The following is a 13,503-nucleotide window of genomic DNA, read 5'->3' as shown; positions in this document are numbered from 1 at the left end:
TCAGCCTTGTGCATTAGCAACATAGATATAAAAACAGTTAAAGCTAAAATATTTTAGGGCATGAATTTAAGAATCCATCAACTCGGCTGGCAGCTTTCAGGCATATGCTTATAACGCAAGGCTGCTTGGTCTGTGAAATGCTTCTGTGTAATAAGAACAGGATATAAGTATCAAAAGGTTATACTGACTTGGGGCCTATAGCAGATGTCTGAGGAAAAACAGAAGTGGCAAATAGTTTCTCTGTGGGCTCAGCCTTCAGCTTTTTGTGACTGAGGGTATTCTTAAGTTATTTTTATATTTTAGCTCTAGGTGAATCTTTCTTTCTAAACTGGCACAATTATAACTTTTAACATAAGAGAGCTTTAACATATACAGTACCATGTGAATTACTAAGGCTAGACACACACACATACGTATATATGTTTGTGATTTGGACACCAGTCAATTTCTTGTGCTATGGAATTCTTTTAGTTCACCAATTCTCATACATCAATTAAATGTTGATTCTGTGATGTTTTCATTCTCATTAATTGGTCCTCAGATTATGGTTTATTAGTAATTTGAAGAGCAATGCTTGATTTCTTTGCTTTTGTGGAGCACTGTACTTATCTCTTGTGAATAAAATGTAATTTTTGCTCAGTTTTTAATTTATTCATTGCACTACAGCCTGTGTTTCAGTTTTCAGCTCAATTAGGAGCTATGCAGCATCTAAAGGACCAGCTAGAGCAAAGAACACGCATGATAGAGGCAAATATTCATCGGCAGCAGGAAGAGTTGCGTAAGATTCAAGAGCAGCTTCAAATTGTTCATGGTCAAGGACTCCAGGTGAGTTAGTGTATCACTTACAGGTTTCATCTGTAGAGAATTTAGGCAGCTGAAAAGTGTCTTGGGCACCTAATTCCACAACATGATCCTCCATATTCCCTGTCAGCTGCCATCTGGGCCTAATATGTCTAAAATCCATAGTATCTGAAGCTGCTGTTCCAGAGGTACCTGATGTTTTGCTTCCAGATGTATCTGGAAATGCCCCCTGTTGAGCAGGTCAAGCCTAGCTTATCACTTAACCTAATTAAATATAAAAGGATGGAGTGGTTGTTAATTCTTGCCAAGTTTTGCAGTCATTAGAATATTAATCCAAAATTTGCAGCATCTGTTTTTCTCTTTTAGCTCTGAGGATGTTAAATCCCTGTTTCTTTGTTTCTTAAACTGTCCTATCAGGCTGAATGGCTCTACTTTGCATGGTAAACTTGAAGGAGTTACTGAGCCAGAAAGACAGGAAGTCTAGAGGGTGCATTACTCAGTCTAGCAGCTGACTATATGGTTTCTGATTTTGTTTAATCAGTGTATATTTTTCTATTTTTGTCATTGTCTTTTCAGCAGCTATATTTGGAAGAAAATAATTACCCTATTGGGTTTTTCTTTACCAAACAAAAAAAAATTTGATCACCTCAAACTAAGATACGTTTTAAGGAAATAATTTAATATTTTCAGTCTGGATTGTGACTAAAGAATAGAAAAAATACTTCCTGGAAGTATTGAGTGTGTTGCTTAAATTCTGTTGGAAGAGTAGGAGTTTCTGGCATGTGCCATTTTCAGTGTTGTGTGATGTTTAGTGTAAACATGCCAGCAGTAGACTGCCTTATCCATGTCTCAAAAGGAGAGATTCACAGCTCTCCTTTCCATGCAGTGTGGAGGGACCTTGTTCAGGAATGTGAAAACTAGAAAAAGTACTTCAGTGATGCACATTCTGCCTTGTTGTAGGCTTGGGCCTAACTTTTTGTAAAGAACATAATATTTTTGTGCTGAATTCTGTTTATTACAATTGTGTTGCAAAGTTCAGTATAATCATGATGATTTCCTGAATGCCAGAGAAGATTACACGCTTGATGCTATGCCTGGATGTACTAATTCAGACATGTTCTTCATCTGATTTAGTGTTACTGAGGAAGGTCCTACAAAAAGAAGTGTCATCTCAAATATGTTTTGCCTTTAGATAGTTGTAGACTGCATTACTGGTTAGTCTCTAAATGGTGCTTTTTCTTTAAGAACTAATATTGAATGTTAATGTTTAGAATTCTGGAAATTAGAATTCTGATTCTTACGAGATGGAGTTGAGTCTCTGAATACTGACCCTATAACTTGTGGAATTTTTTAAGATGTTCTTGCAGCAGTCAGCTTCTGGACTCAACTTTGGTTCTGTGCAGCTTCCTTCTGGAAATTCTTCAACTGTTCAGCAGCTTACACCAATAAACATGCAAGGTCAAGTTGTTCAGACTAATCAGACTCAAAGTGGGATGAACACAGGCCATATAAATACTCCACACATGATACAGCAGCAGCCTTTGCAGAGTACTGCAACACAGGTAAAATTCTATTACTGATTTTTCTGGATAGAATATTTGCTCAAAACCATAGCTGAAACACAGCAGCTTCCCTGACATTCCCCTGTTATGAACGAGTGTTTGAGATTGCTTAAAAAAATCATTGGCAAGGATATCTGCAAAAGCTTGATTTAATATTAAGTGGCAGCATGACGAAGTTTGTTGGCAAGATTCACTCTACTGCTTACAGGACAGTTAAGGCACAATAAGGAAAAAACAAGCAGCAGCAAAACCAAACAAAATCCAGGCAATCAAAACAGAAGTGAACTGAGACCTATCTAGGGGGGTGTGTGTGTGTATGTGTGTGTGTATGTTTCAGTGCATGTGACAAAAGGACAGCAAGGGCAAAGATACAAAGGAACATGGCCTAAAAGCTTAACAGCACTCAACTTATATATTAAACCTAACAATGTAACAAAGAAACAGCTCCTAACTTATACCATAAACTTAACAATTTAGCAGAGGCATAACACTCAATAGCATGTATCCCCACAGAAGCTGTTTCTTCGTGCTGAATATTTCTAATGGTTTTGACCATTGTGTATATGGAGACCCCATATACATCTGATCTCTGTGGTCACCCTCCTCTGGACCCTTTATGCATTCCATACTTTCTTTTAGAGATTTGTGAAGAGCCAGACTAGTGATGCATTTTACCATCTCAGCAGTAGGCTAGTTCCAAATTTTCAAGTAAGAAATTCTTGATGTTACGTGCACATTTTACTCTAAGTTGGGCACAGAAATGCTAAAGGAGTAAAAAGATAATTTTGAATAAACAGTATGCAAGTAGCTGAAAAATTCAGGGAAAAAAAATAACATGAACAGGAAAAGAAATTAATGTAAGAGACTCAGATGTCCAAGGTCAAGTCCCACCTCTAAATCCTCAGTCAGTAGAAATACTTGTGTACTTTGAATTAAGAATTAATTTGAATAGAAAAAAGCTGGTGGTTTTGAAGTATGGGCAGTGACAGTGTGGAGAACAGCTGTAGTTCCTGGCTATTTTCAACTTACTTTGTCAAAATTCCTTTTCAGCATAATCAACAAAATGTACTTAGTGGACACAATCAACAGTCTTCTCTTGCCAGTCAGTCACAGAACACAGTCTCAGCACCTTTGTACAACACTATGGTGATTTCTCAGCCAACAGCAGGAAATGTGGTGCAGGTTCCATCTAGCTTACCGCAGAACAACAACCAGAATGCTGCTGCAGTAACCACTTTTACACAGGACAGACCAATCAGGTAAATCTTCAAGACCTATATTTAAGATGACTTTTTATAATGGTAAGCTTATACAGCTGCACCATATACAAAAGGAGCTAAAATAGCATTAAAAAGATCATGTAATTTGTGTTTCAACGGTATGGATACAACCCTTGAAATTAAACTGCCCAAAGTAATGTGTTTGCAGGCTTATCAAAACCCATGTTTTTATAGCAAAATATGCCTTTGACAGATCTGCTTTTCTCAAGTGTATGTGATGCTTCATATATTTTTTTTTTCCTGAAGGGACTCCAAATGTCTTTTTCTATTAACAGATTTTCTCAAGGTCAGCAACTTGTAACAAAACTTGTCACGGCCCCAGTAGCATGTGGAGCGGTAATGGTACCAAGTACTATGTTTATGGGACAGGTGGTGACAGCTTATCCCACTTTTGCTGCCCAGCAGCAGCAGCCACAGACTTTGTCAATAACACAACAGCAGCAGCAGCAGCAGCAGCAACAAAGTCAGCAGGACCATCAGCAGCAGCTCACCACAGTGCAACAACCAGCTCAGTCACAGCTGACCCAGCACCCCCAGCAGTTCCTACAGGTAATGAATGTAGAGCTGTCTACAAATTTTTCCAAGTCCTGGCACTTTCAGCATTGCTAGGTTATCCAGGGGTGCTTTACCTGAAAACAAAGCACTTAAAATAGTAACCTGTGAATAAGCCCAATGCATGAGGTAAGTTTATTCTGTAGCAGTTCTCTAAAATCCTATTGCTTAAAGGAGAGGTGGTCTTTCCTGCTGTGTTACTCCATGCATTGTCCTGTCTTACATCTTTTTCCCTTTGAATTGCTGCTCCTAATAGACTGTAGGATGAAAAAACCAGATGTTTCCTTTAAAACAGTTTACATTTTCTTTTATTAACTTTACATGTTAATGCAGTAAGGTGTGAGAGATAATGGTTGGTCTGGGAAGCAGCACACAGCCCAAAGCAAGACATGTCCTAATAACATGAGGCATGAAATTCTGTCTTGGCTACAGGGGAGGCTGAGCAGCAAGTAACATTGTAAGCAGAGAGTAGGGAAGATCCTTGTTTGAGTGGAGAAAGAAGAGACATTGGGTCAAAAGAGGAGGAAAACAAGCCCAAGGAGTGTAGAAATAGGAAATCTCTAAAAGAGACAGAAGGTAGAAAGAATTGATGGGAAATCTGTTGCCATTTGTTGATTCCAATTAATTACTGGAACATGTGTCACCCAGCATCTGGAGTTGGTGAAAGAGATGTAGTGGTGGTTAGAGCACTGGAGAGGCTGTTTAGCAGGTTGGTAGTGTCTGTATCTCTGTTTCTAAATGTAAAAGTTTACACAATTTTGACTTGATTCTGGTGAAACAGATATGTGAAATATGAACATCTCAAAAGGTCTGTGCCTAATCTAGAATTTCATTTGAAGTAAAAGTCCAGTATTTTTAATACAAACTATTAAAGTGCTAGAATTTGAAGTGAAGTAAATACTTCTTAAGAAGGACAAAAGGAGCCTTTTCTGCTTCTGTTCACTGGGGCATCTTACAGTCTGATTGTGTAGGTGGAGCACTTCATGTACTTTACTCTCTGCTGCAGAACATTTCAGGATTGAGATGTCCTAGTGCATTTGTACCCATCCTTCATTGTTTTTATTCAGTAATCTTTTTTTGTGTTCTAAGAAGAATACTGTTAAAACTAAGTACAATTTCCTGCAGTAATAAGTCTCCTTCAAAGGGGATGTTGGCGTCTACAATTGCACCATTTTCTTTGACTGTGCGTTTTGTCTGTGGGGAATAAATGTGATCTCTGCCAAATCGTGCACTATTTTTTCTTTTGACTGCAATGACAGCTACCTACACTTACTCAAATAGATTCTTTACACCCTGCTATGCTTTTGTGGTGTGAAATGAAGACAAATTGCCATGTATTCCTACCTATCACTACAGAAATTCCAAAGACCAATTACAGCTGCTTTATTAATTGTTCAGATGCGCTGATTAAATGTATTAGTATGAACAAATCCCTGCATTGTTTGTTCAGCTTAACTGGCCAAATCTGAAGTTTATTTTGATTGAACCCGTATAAAAAGTTAAAAAGCAGCTAGGCCCGTGTTTCTCGGTGCAGCAAGAAAAACAAATTGTTTCAATTTTTGTGTTTTAGACATCCAGATTACTTCATGGAAATCAGTCGGCTCAGCTTATTCTCTCTGCTGCTTTCCCACTACAACAAAGCACTTTCACTCAGTCCCATCACCAGCAGCATCAGTCTCAGCAGCAGCAGCTGTCACGGCACAGAACTGACAAGATGACTGATCCTTCCAAAGTTCAGCCACAGTAGTGTGGGCGCTGCCTCTTTTTGAAGCAAACTGCCAGGAGGGGCTGCCCCACAAACAGTTGCACTGAAGCTACAGAGGTAACAGTACGAAGGCTTTCTAGCACCATGCTGTTGTGATCTACTTCTAACTTCTGGAATCTGTTAAGAAAAGCTACAAGATGATGATGGGGACATGGCCAACTTTGAGCGTTGCCCCAGTTTCTGTGTTCTAAAGGATTTGCTGCCATGTTGTAATTTGTCCAGGTGAAATCTCCAAATGTGACTGAAAAGAGAGTGATGCTGAAAATATTGGTATTTTTATCAATCCTGTACATTTTTAAAGTATTAAAATGGACATGGAGCAATTGTTTTGAATTAGCAGGAAAAAATGCCAGAAATATAGTCCAAAAACCATCTAATTTTTTTTCAGATGATTACAGGACAGTAAATATTTTGAAAATGTTGTGTGAAATCCAGTTCTCTGTTGTACAGATGCTGTAAAATATTGTGTATATGTCTGCATAAAAGGAGAAAGAGCAAAATATTTTATATGATGCATGAAAATGTAATCTGTTATTTGTAGGTTTGAATATGTTTCCCTAAATTCTCACGCCATACTCAGACTAATGTTCTCCTCTGTTCTACCCTTTTGTTTACAACATGATGCATCATTATTTTCACCCTTAATGTGGGCACAAGTCTCTTGTTTGTGCTTTGTCCGTGATGTCAGGGTTTGTTTGGTGAGGTATAGTGTGTTGGTTAGTTGACTGCTTGAAGTTAAATTATTGATGAAGCTGTTTGAACTGGTGATCATGCATCAGGGTTCAGGACATTCAGATTCATAAATATCATCCATCATTTCATAATGAATTCATCATTTTATTTGAAAAATAGGAATTTGCACTGCTTTCTTGCGGATGGTTTGGAATTTTATTCCCCAAAGCTATCTTTTGATATAGTTCATAGTTGGAAATATTTATGTAAAAGGTTTAAAAAAAATGACAGTAATTTTCAAGAATGTTTCAGTTATAGGAGTAATTTGCACAAAAATATATTTACATTTAATAACCTTTTGGGCACTTTTTAACCACTTTCTCTGTGGTGAGAATTGTAACTTGTTAAACCATGTTGGAATCTTTTTATTCTCCTTCAAAAATTAGTCAGAACTAATTCAGGGTCATTTTAACAACAACAACAAAACCCATAGTGCCTTGATTTTAATTCAGGTGATAATGTTGAACATCTTGAATTACAATGTCTTGAATCTGTAACCATTTTCAATTTTGAAGTCTTAGCACATTGTCAACCAAACTTGTGTATCTACTTCATAGATATTTCTGTATTGTGTTAATTTTAACAGTGGTCTGAGTTGAGACCATGAATATTTATGACTGGTACTCCCCCTCAGACAGTAGCCAGAAATACAGGAGTCTCAAAAATCTCAGATCTTTAAGGTAATACTCTTAAAAAAAAAAAAAAAAAAGGCAAAAAGCAAAAAAAAGCTGACCTTAAAAGACAGTACTCCTTTTGCAGAAGAAAGAATAATAAGCTGATTTTTTTTTTAATCATTTTTGGAAGCATTTAAAGTGTGTTTTGGGGGAGATCATGATTGCATTTAACACTACCAGGTATTGATTTAAGAGCTATCATTTAACTAAGACTTCAGAAGGCAACTTCACTTTATAAAGAAAATAAAAAGTTCCAACAGATACGTGCTATTTAAGTAAACGTTGGTAGGTTTTTATGGTACTAGTTTGTGGAAACCAGAACTTCAGAGGAAAATTAATAAATGCTGATAGATCTGATAATTAATTAGAAACAAAAACCAGTAAAAGCAGTTTAAACTAGTGCTAGGGAGAGAAAGCTGGATTAATCTTGAATACTACGGAGGAGTTGAATGAATGTAACGAAATGGTGATGGTCTGTTTCGTACTGTGGAACAGTTTGATTGTATTACTGGATGAACCAAACCCGCAGGAGGTAATACCAGTTTAGCCAAGCCTGTGATGCTGTTGGTTACATTTTGGGGCCAGCCTTTGTCTCTGCTTGTGTCCCAGCATTAGACCTTTGTTATTCCCCAGTCATAAAGCAAATGCTTGGCACCAGAAAGCCAAGCAGTGAACAAGGAAGGAGAGTGTGAGAAACACAGTACCAAAGAGAATCTGATTGCTCTCTGCTCCAAGAAGCCTATTGCAACCTGGAGCAAGGAGCAGATGCCAATACCAAACATAGCAAGAAACACTTTCCCTTCTTTAAAGGGATTTCTGGCATTCTTCAGACTGGGGTAATTGTCAGAGACCTGTTTCTCTAAAGTTCTATGTAAAGAAATCCTGCCTTGCTCTGTTATCCCTACCACTCCATTCCACCTGTTTCTATATGAAGCTGCATTGACTAGAGGTCTGTGCTATCACTTCTTTGCCTAATGGAAAATAGGTTAGATACAAATTTCTTTAACCAATTACAATAAAAATATAGTGCTAAAAAATAAAACTGGGAGAGCTTTAATAGTGCTGTTAGAACTACTGAATAGTGGTAAAATAGGTGTATTAAGCTATTATACTGAGAATTACAGAAATTAGAGATACCAGCCAGACAGTTAATGATGCAGCTTTGTATATAAAAAAATATCAACTTTTCTTCCCATTCTCCCCTCCCCAGATGCTCTGGTGTGCTGCTATAGGTCTGTCAGTAAAAAGGCTAAACTAGGAGAGAGAAATTAGATGATGGGATAGTGTGGCTGCTGAAAGAAAATAGAGAAATATATGCTTTGATCAAGAAGCTTTTTGTAGCCTCAGAGAGAGGTCATTCAATTACAGAACTACCAGCTAGTATAGAAAGAATAGAAGATGGGGAAATTCTAAGGAACTGGAAAAATACAGCACACATTTGAAGAATTCCTGACGTGAATCAGGCAAACTTTACAAAGGCAAGTGTATAGAACTTAGTCCAGATTGTGTGCAAGAATTGAGATGCTTTGTTCACAAGTAGTGACTAAAAAGTATATATTTAACAGGTCTGCAGCTTGCCCTGTTGCTGAATGAATTGCTGAACTGTCCTTGAGTTTTAGTGAGAAGAGGACCAGGCTGTTGCCTCTTTCTTAATCAGCCTTTTGCTTCTGCCCGACTCATTTACTACAGACTTACTTGCAACATCCTGGTAAATAGCACGACAGTGAGTGCTGTGATGCTGCAGGTTCTGGAGCAGAAATGTTGCAGAATGACTCTGACAGAAGGGAAGGGGGCCTGTTAAGGAGAGGATTGTATTTGTGAAGAAATGGGCTGGTGATACATAATGGGGTGAAGAGGACAGCATTTGCACGGAGTTTAGGAGACAGACATTGTCTGCAATGGGTGAGGCTTTGAAGAAAAGTGTCTGGGATAACTTCAGAGAGAAAAAAGAATATAGCTATTTTTATATTATATTTAATATATATTATATTTGTATATAAAAATGAAAGGATTCTAGTAGGAGCTCTCCATATGCCTTCCACTTCATCTAGAAGGTTTACCTTCTGCACTACGGTTCCAGTGTGTCACCACCTTCTGTGGGCATCTTGCCTACTGCCAAACACCAAAATTAGTAACCCAGCATCCTTACAAGAAATAGGTTTCATTTCAGCTTTATGTAAAAATGAATAAAGTAAAGATATATCAGGCAGTTTTTCACGGGAAAAAGAAACTATCTTGAGACTTAAATAGCACTTTCTCTTTTTGGGTTGTTTTTTTGTTTTTTTTTTTTTTTTTGAGTAATAACAAGCACTTTACTGAGAAGACTATTTGAAAAACAGTTTATTTCTTTAGTCAGTGAAACTGTTAAAAAGGGGGCGCATTGAGGAATAACACATAGAACTGTCAAGAGAGACATTTCTGGAAAATGTTTCTTTATTATGGTGATCCTTTGAGGTTTAAAGTGCAGGATTAAAAAGGCTTCTAAAACCAGTTGCCTTTGTGTTTTATATGGCCAGGGGAAGGGATTAGGGATGATAGCTTCCTTGGAAGGAGGCTTTAAAAGTTGCACAGTTGCCTATGAGAGAGAATCATCTGGAGGCTCATTTGCCTGCTCAGTAATTCTAAGTGTCCCTTAGGATTATAAATTGTGTGAAAATGTTCTGAAGGTTTAAAGATGTGGCCTTTTTCAAATGTTAAAGTTGATTAAAAATCATTTATATTTTCAGAGATTTAACCCAGGTATTGTTATGAGTGTTTTAAATGTCACGGCATCAGGAGATGTCAAACATGTCAGATTCATAAGCTTCTCTATTTGAAATAATTATTAAAATTAGATGTACAGTCAGAGGGCTGGAAAATGGTTATTTTGATTAAAAGGGAAAAGAGACTAGTTTTAATAATTAACCTTTTATTTTTTTACTTATCCCTGGTGGAAAAAAAATTGAAGAGAATGAAATGAATTTGGATTAAAAAAGACATATTTAAACAAATCATAGTAGATGAGACAACTGTGAGAGAACATTTAAAATTGTTTTGGTTGTCCATGAGACTGGGTAGTTGCTTTTTCACTACCATGATTTTTAACACTACATTCCTTGTCTTTTTCTTTTTTTGTCTTTTTTAAACAGGTGATTTTAAACTCTGCGATACATCATGCTATGCCATCTGCATGAATTTTGCCAGCATGATATGCTATATTCAAAGAAAGTATACCTAAATAAAAAGGAAGGGGGGGGAAACAAAACACTGTGTCTGAAAAAAATATTTTATGGCCTAATAACAGAGACCCCAGCTATGACTGAGAGATGCTGCATTAATAGACAATCAATCAATGGGTAATTATTTATGAAACACTTTTGGGAATGGTCTTAAAGATGTAACTGCTTTGAAAGCAGTTGGTGAGCTGTCTTTTTCTAACAAGAAAGGTAAAAAATATTTATTTTCAAATATATCAGATTGAATTTTGAGTTTTTAAGCAGTGTTGATTTCACAGTGTCTTGGGTTTCAATTTTGTTTTGTATTTTTTTAACTGGCATTAGATTTATATACGTGAAAGAAAACAATCAGAAAAACCCTAGTGCCGTTCATATTGACGTCAGGAAATGTAGATACAGTTCCCTGGTGTTCATGTGACCATTACTAACTGTCAATTTTTTAACTGAATAAATGTAACTCATTTAAAATTTTGCTTTCTGTAGCTTCTAAGGTTCTAGAGGTTTTTTTCTGAGTTGCTTGATGTCAGTTTTATCCAAGTTTCACAGTGAAGCGCTCTTACCCTTCCCACGACTGTACCAAAGGCACTCTCTCCCCCACCCACAGAACTGACTTGTGAGAAGTTGCTTGATGTCACTTTTATCTTCTCTCCCCTACCCAGACAAATGACTTGTGAGATTTCAGTAAAATGCATACTGTATTTTTTCCTTGTCTTCTCTCTGTATCTCTTTATAAACGGATGCCCCACTCTAAAGGCTAGAGACCTCTGATTTGTGTATTTACGTTACTGCCTTGGAATTTACTCACACAGCACTTGATTGAGTGTGCACAACTTAAAACTGCTTTCATACCTTCGTGTCTACAGTTCCTGTTCTTGCCAAAGGATGGAGCAGCACTGCAGCAGGTTTGGTTGGGCAGAGCCCTTCCCTCATTTTCTGTCATGGGCAAAACACCCCTCTCTTTAAATTGGTGCCACTCCCCATCCCGGGGTATTTTTTCTGCTGGTGAAATGTCAAAGAACAGTATTTTTAAAGGAGTAGAGGTGGTCTGAAATGTTGGCTGTGCCACTGAGCAAGGAAACAGACTTGCATTTAGCTGCAACCACAACTTGTTGAGAGCATGTAGCTCCTGCCTGGAAGAGCTGTGTGATAATATGTAACCTGTCAGGGCGGTCTGACCCCATTTTCACTGATCAAAGTGTAAACATTAATAATTCTAAATGAATTAAATGTTCAGGGAAAGGAGGGCGGGAAGAAAATTGTGTAATTGAAATTAAATGCCTGGAGAAAACGATAAATACAGTTAGCCATTTTTACAGTCTGTAGTACTTTCTTTTTCTGTAATATCCCACTGGATCCCCAGAGGAAGATACTGATCTTTTGCCTTTGAGAATTAAATAATACTTGTGCAAGCTGTATATTACTTCTATATGCCATGAGGCCCCTGAGCCCCAGGAATGAAACAACATCAGCTGCAGAAGTCCTGTAGCTGTAGTTAAGAACTGTCACCACCCATCAGTGATAAGACTGAGAGCATGGAGCAAGCAAGTTTGTCAATTTTCTTAAAATCGAACTTTGGAAAGAGTAGTACATTTTTCCATAAACTTATCTTGAAGAAGAGTGGTCATTATAACTCCTGCCACACCTGTAGCCATTCTATTAAATGGAATTTTGCTGTCATGCAAGCTTGAAAACAAAACCCATGTTTATAAGAGAATGAAGCCATTAAGTACTTGTAAAGATTAGCAATCCAAAGGTTAGTTCCACTTCTGAGTCTCAGACATTAGTGATACAAATTCCAGATTTCAGCTGTTTGAGGGTAACATAAAATAACAAGAGCCTTACTAGCATTCTTGGTAGCACAGTCTCTGTCACCGTCAGACCCTTTGGCAAGTACATTCTCCCTTGGGAAAGAAAAGGAAGTAATTCCAAAGAAACACACAGCTATCCTAGTGCCCACATCAATGGGAAATGCTACAGAAATGACCCTGCATCTCCATTAGCAGAAGCCTGTAGCTGTAACTTGCCAAGGGTGCTGACTTCAGGGGCCATACAAGGTCATCTCTGGAAAAATGCCACGTCAGTACAGCAAGTGCCATTACATCATTATTTCCATGGCTCTGGAAATTAACAATAAGTCAGATTATATTAGGGTGAAACAGTCTGATCCTCTTGATTTAAGATCGGATTTTGTTTTTTACATACACAGTATCTGGGACAAACATGGAAGTACACTGAACTACCAACCTCTTTCTAGAAACAAAACCACTCATGTAAATCTGGTGGCAGCGTTCCAGAGCCAGCCTGAGCAGGAGGGGCAGCTGAGGTGAGGGAGGAGCCTGTATGGCAGCCGGCTGCCACTTGCAGTGCTCAGGAAACAGCCCCTCTCTCACTTCCAGCTTTTCCAACCTGGTGTCTGACTCATAGATCTCAAAAACAGCAAGCCCAGGCACCAGCCCAGCACACACACACCTGCTGACATTACCCTAGGAAAAGCAGGTTTGCTGGTGATCTGGTCCTGTACTTTGGTTCAACAGGTTTCCTTTGAAAAACTTTGTCCTGGCAGGATGGAAGATTAGTTTGCTTCAGTCTTGGTTTATTGCACTTTGCCATATACAGAGTAATTAGACAGGCTTTATCTAAGGATTGGGAATAGGCACCTTTTAAAATAACAATCACAACCTTTTCTCAATGTAAACATCTCAGTTGATGTGAGAATTTTCCATCCCAGTAGAACTGACCATCATCTCCATTTGACTCCTACTGTGTGGAAGTGAGGAATCGCTGGCAGTGTGCACTGGCAAACCTCTGCTGGTGCAATGTGCAGTCAGAGCTGTAAATTCCTGCTTTACATGCTGCTTTCGAGGTTCCTTTGGCAGCAGCTGCAATCAGCTGCATCTCACCCCAGCAGGGAATATTAATTTA

General features: G+C 38.0%; 1 protein-coding gene across 11 annotated transcripts in view; it reads left to right on the top strand.

Moving 5' to 3' along the window:
* CLOCK (clock circadian regulator) overlaps positions 1-11,896 on the top strand; it is a 65,143-nt gene extending 53,247 nt beyond the window's left edge. For 9 of the 11 annotated variants that reach the window (XM_041464765.1, XM_041468089.1, XM_041463952.1 and 6 more), the window contains 5 exons: positions 667-825; positions 2,157-2,363; positions 3,414-3,622; positions 3,919-4,192; positions 5,766-11,896. In XM_041464765.1, coding sequence (XP_041320699.1) covers positions 667-825; positions 2,157-2,363; positions 3,414-3,622; positions 3,919-4,192; positions 5,766-5,942 — 1,026 coding nt within the window. In that variant the 3' untranslated portion in view covers positions 5,943-11,896. The remainder of the gene's footprint in view (positions 1-666; positions 826-2,156; positions 2,364-3,413; positions 3,623-3,918; positions 4,193-5,765) is intronic. The other 2 variants (XR_005955341.1, XM_041470182.1) reach the window with 2 other exon arrangements.
* The last annotated feature ends 1,607 nt before the right edge of the window (positions 11,897-13,503 follow it).

This window comes from Pyrgilauda ruficollis, unplaced genomic scaffold, assembly GCF_017590135.1.
Source record: "Pyrgilauda ruficollis isolate IOZ18807 unplaced genomic scaffold, ASM1759013v1 scaffold1, whole genome shotgun sequence".
Classification (NCBI taxonomy): Eukaryota; Metazoa; Chordata; class Aves; order Passeriformes; family Passeridae; genus Pyrgilauda; species Pyrgilauda ruficollis.
This window is presented reverse-complemented; position numbering and strand designations above follow the sequence as displayed.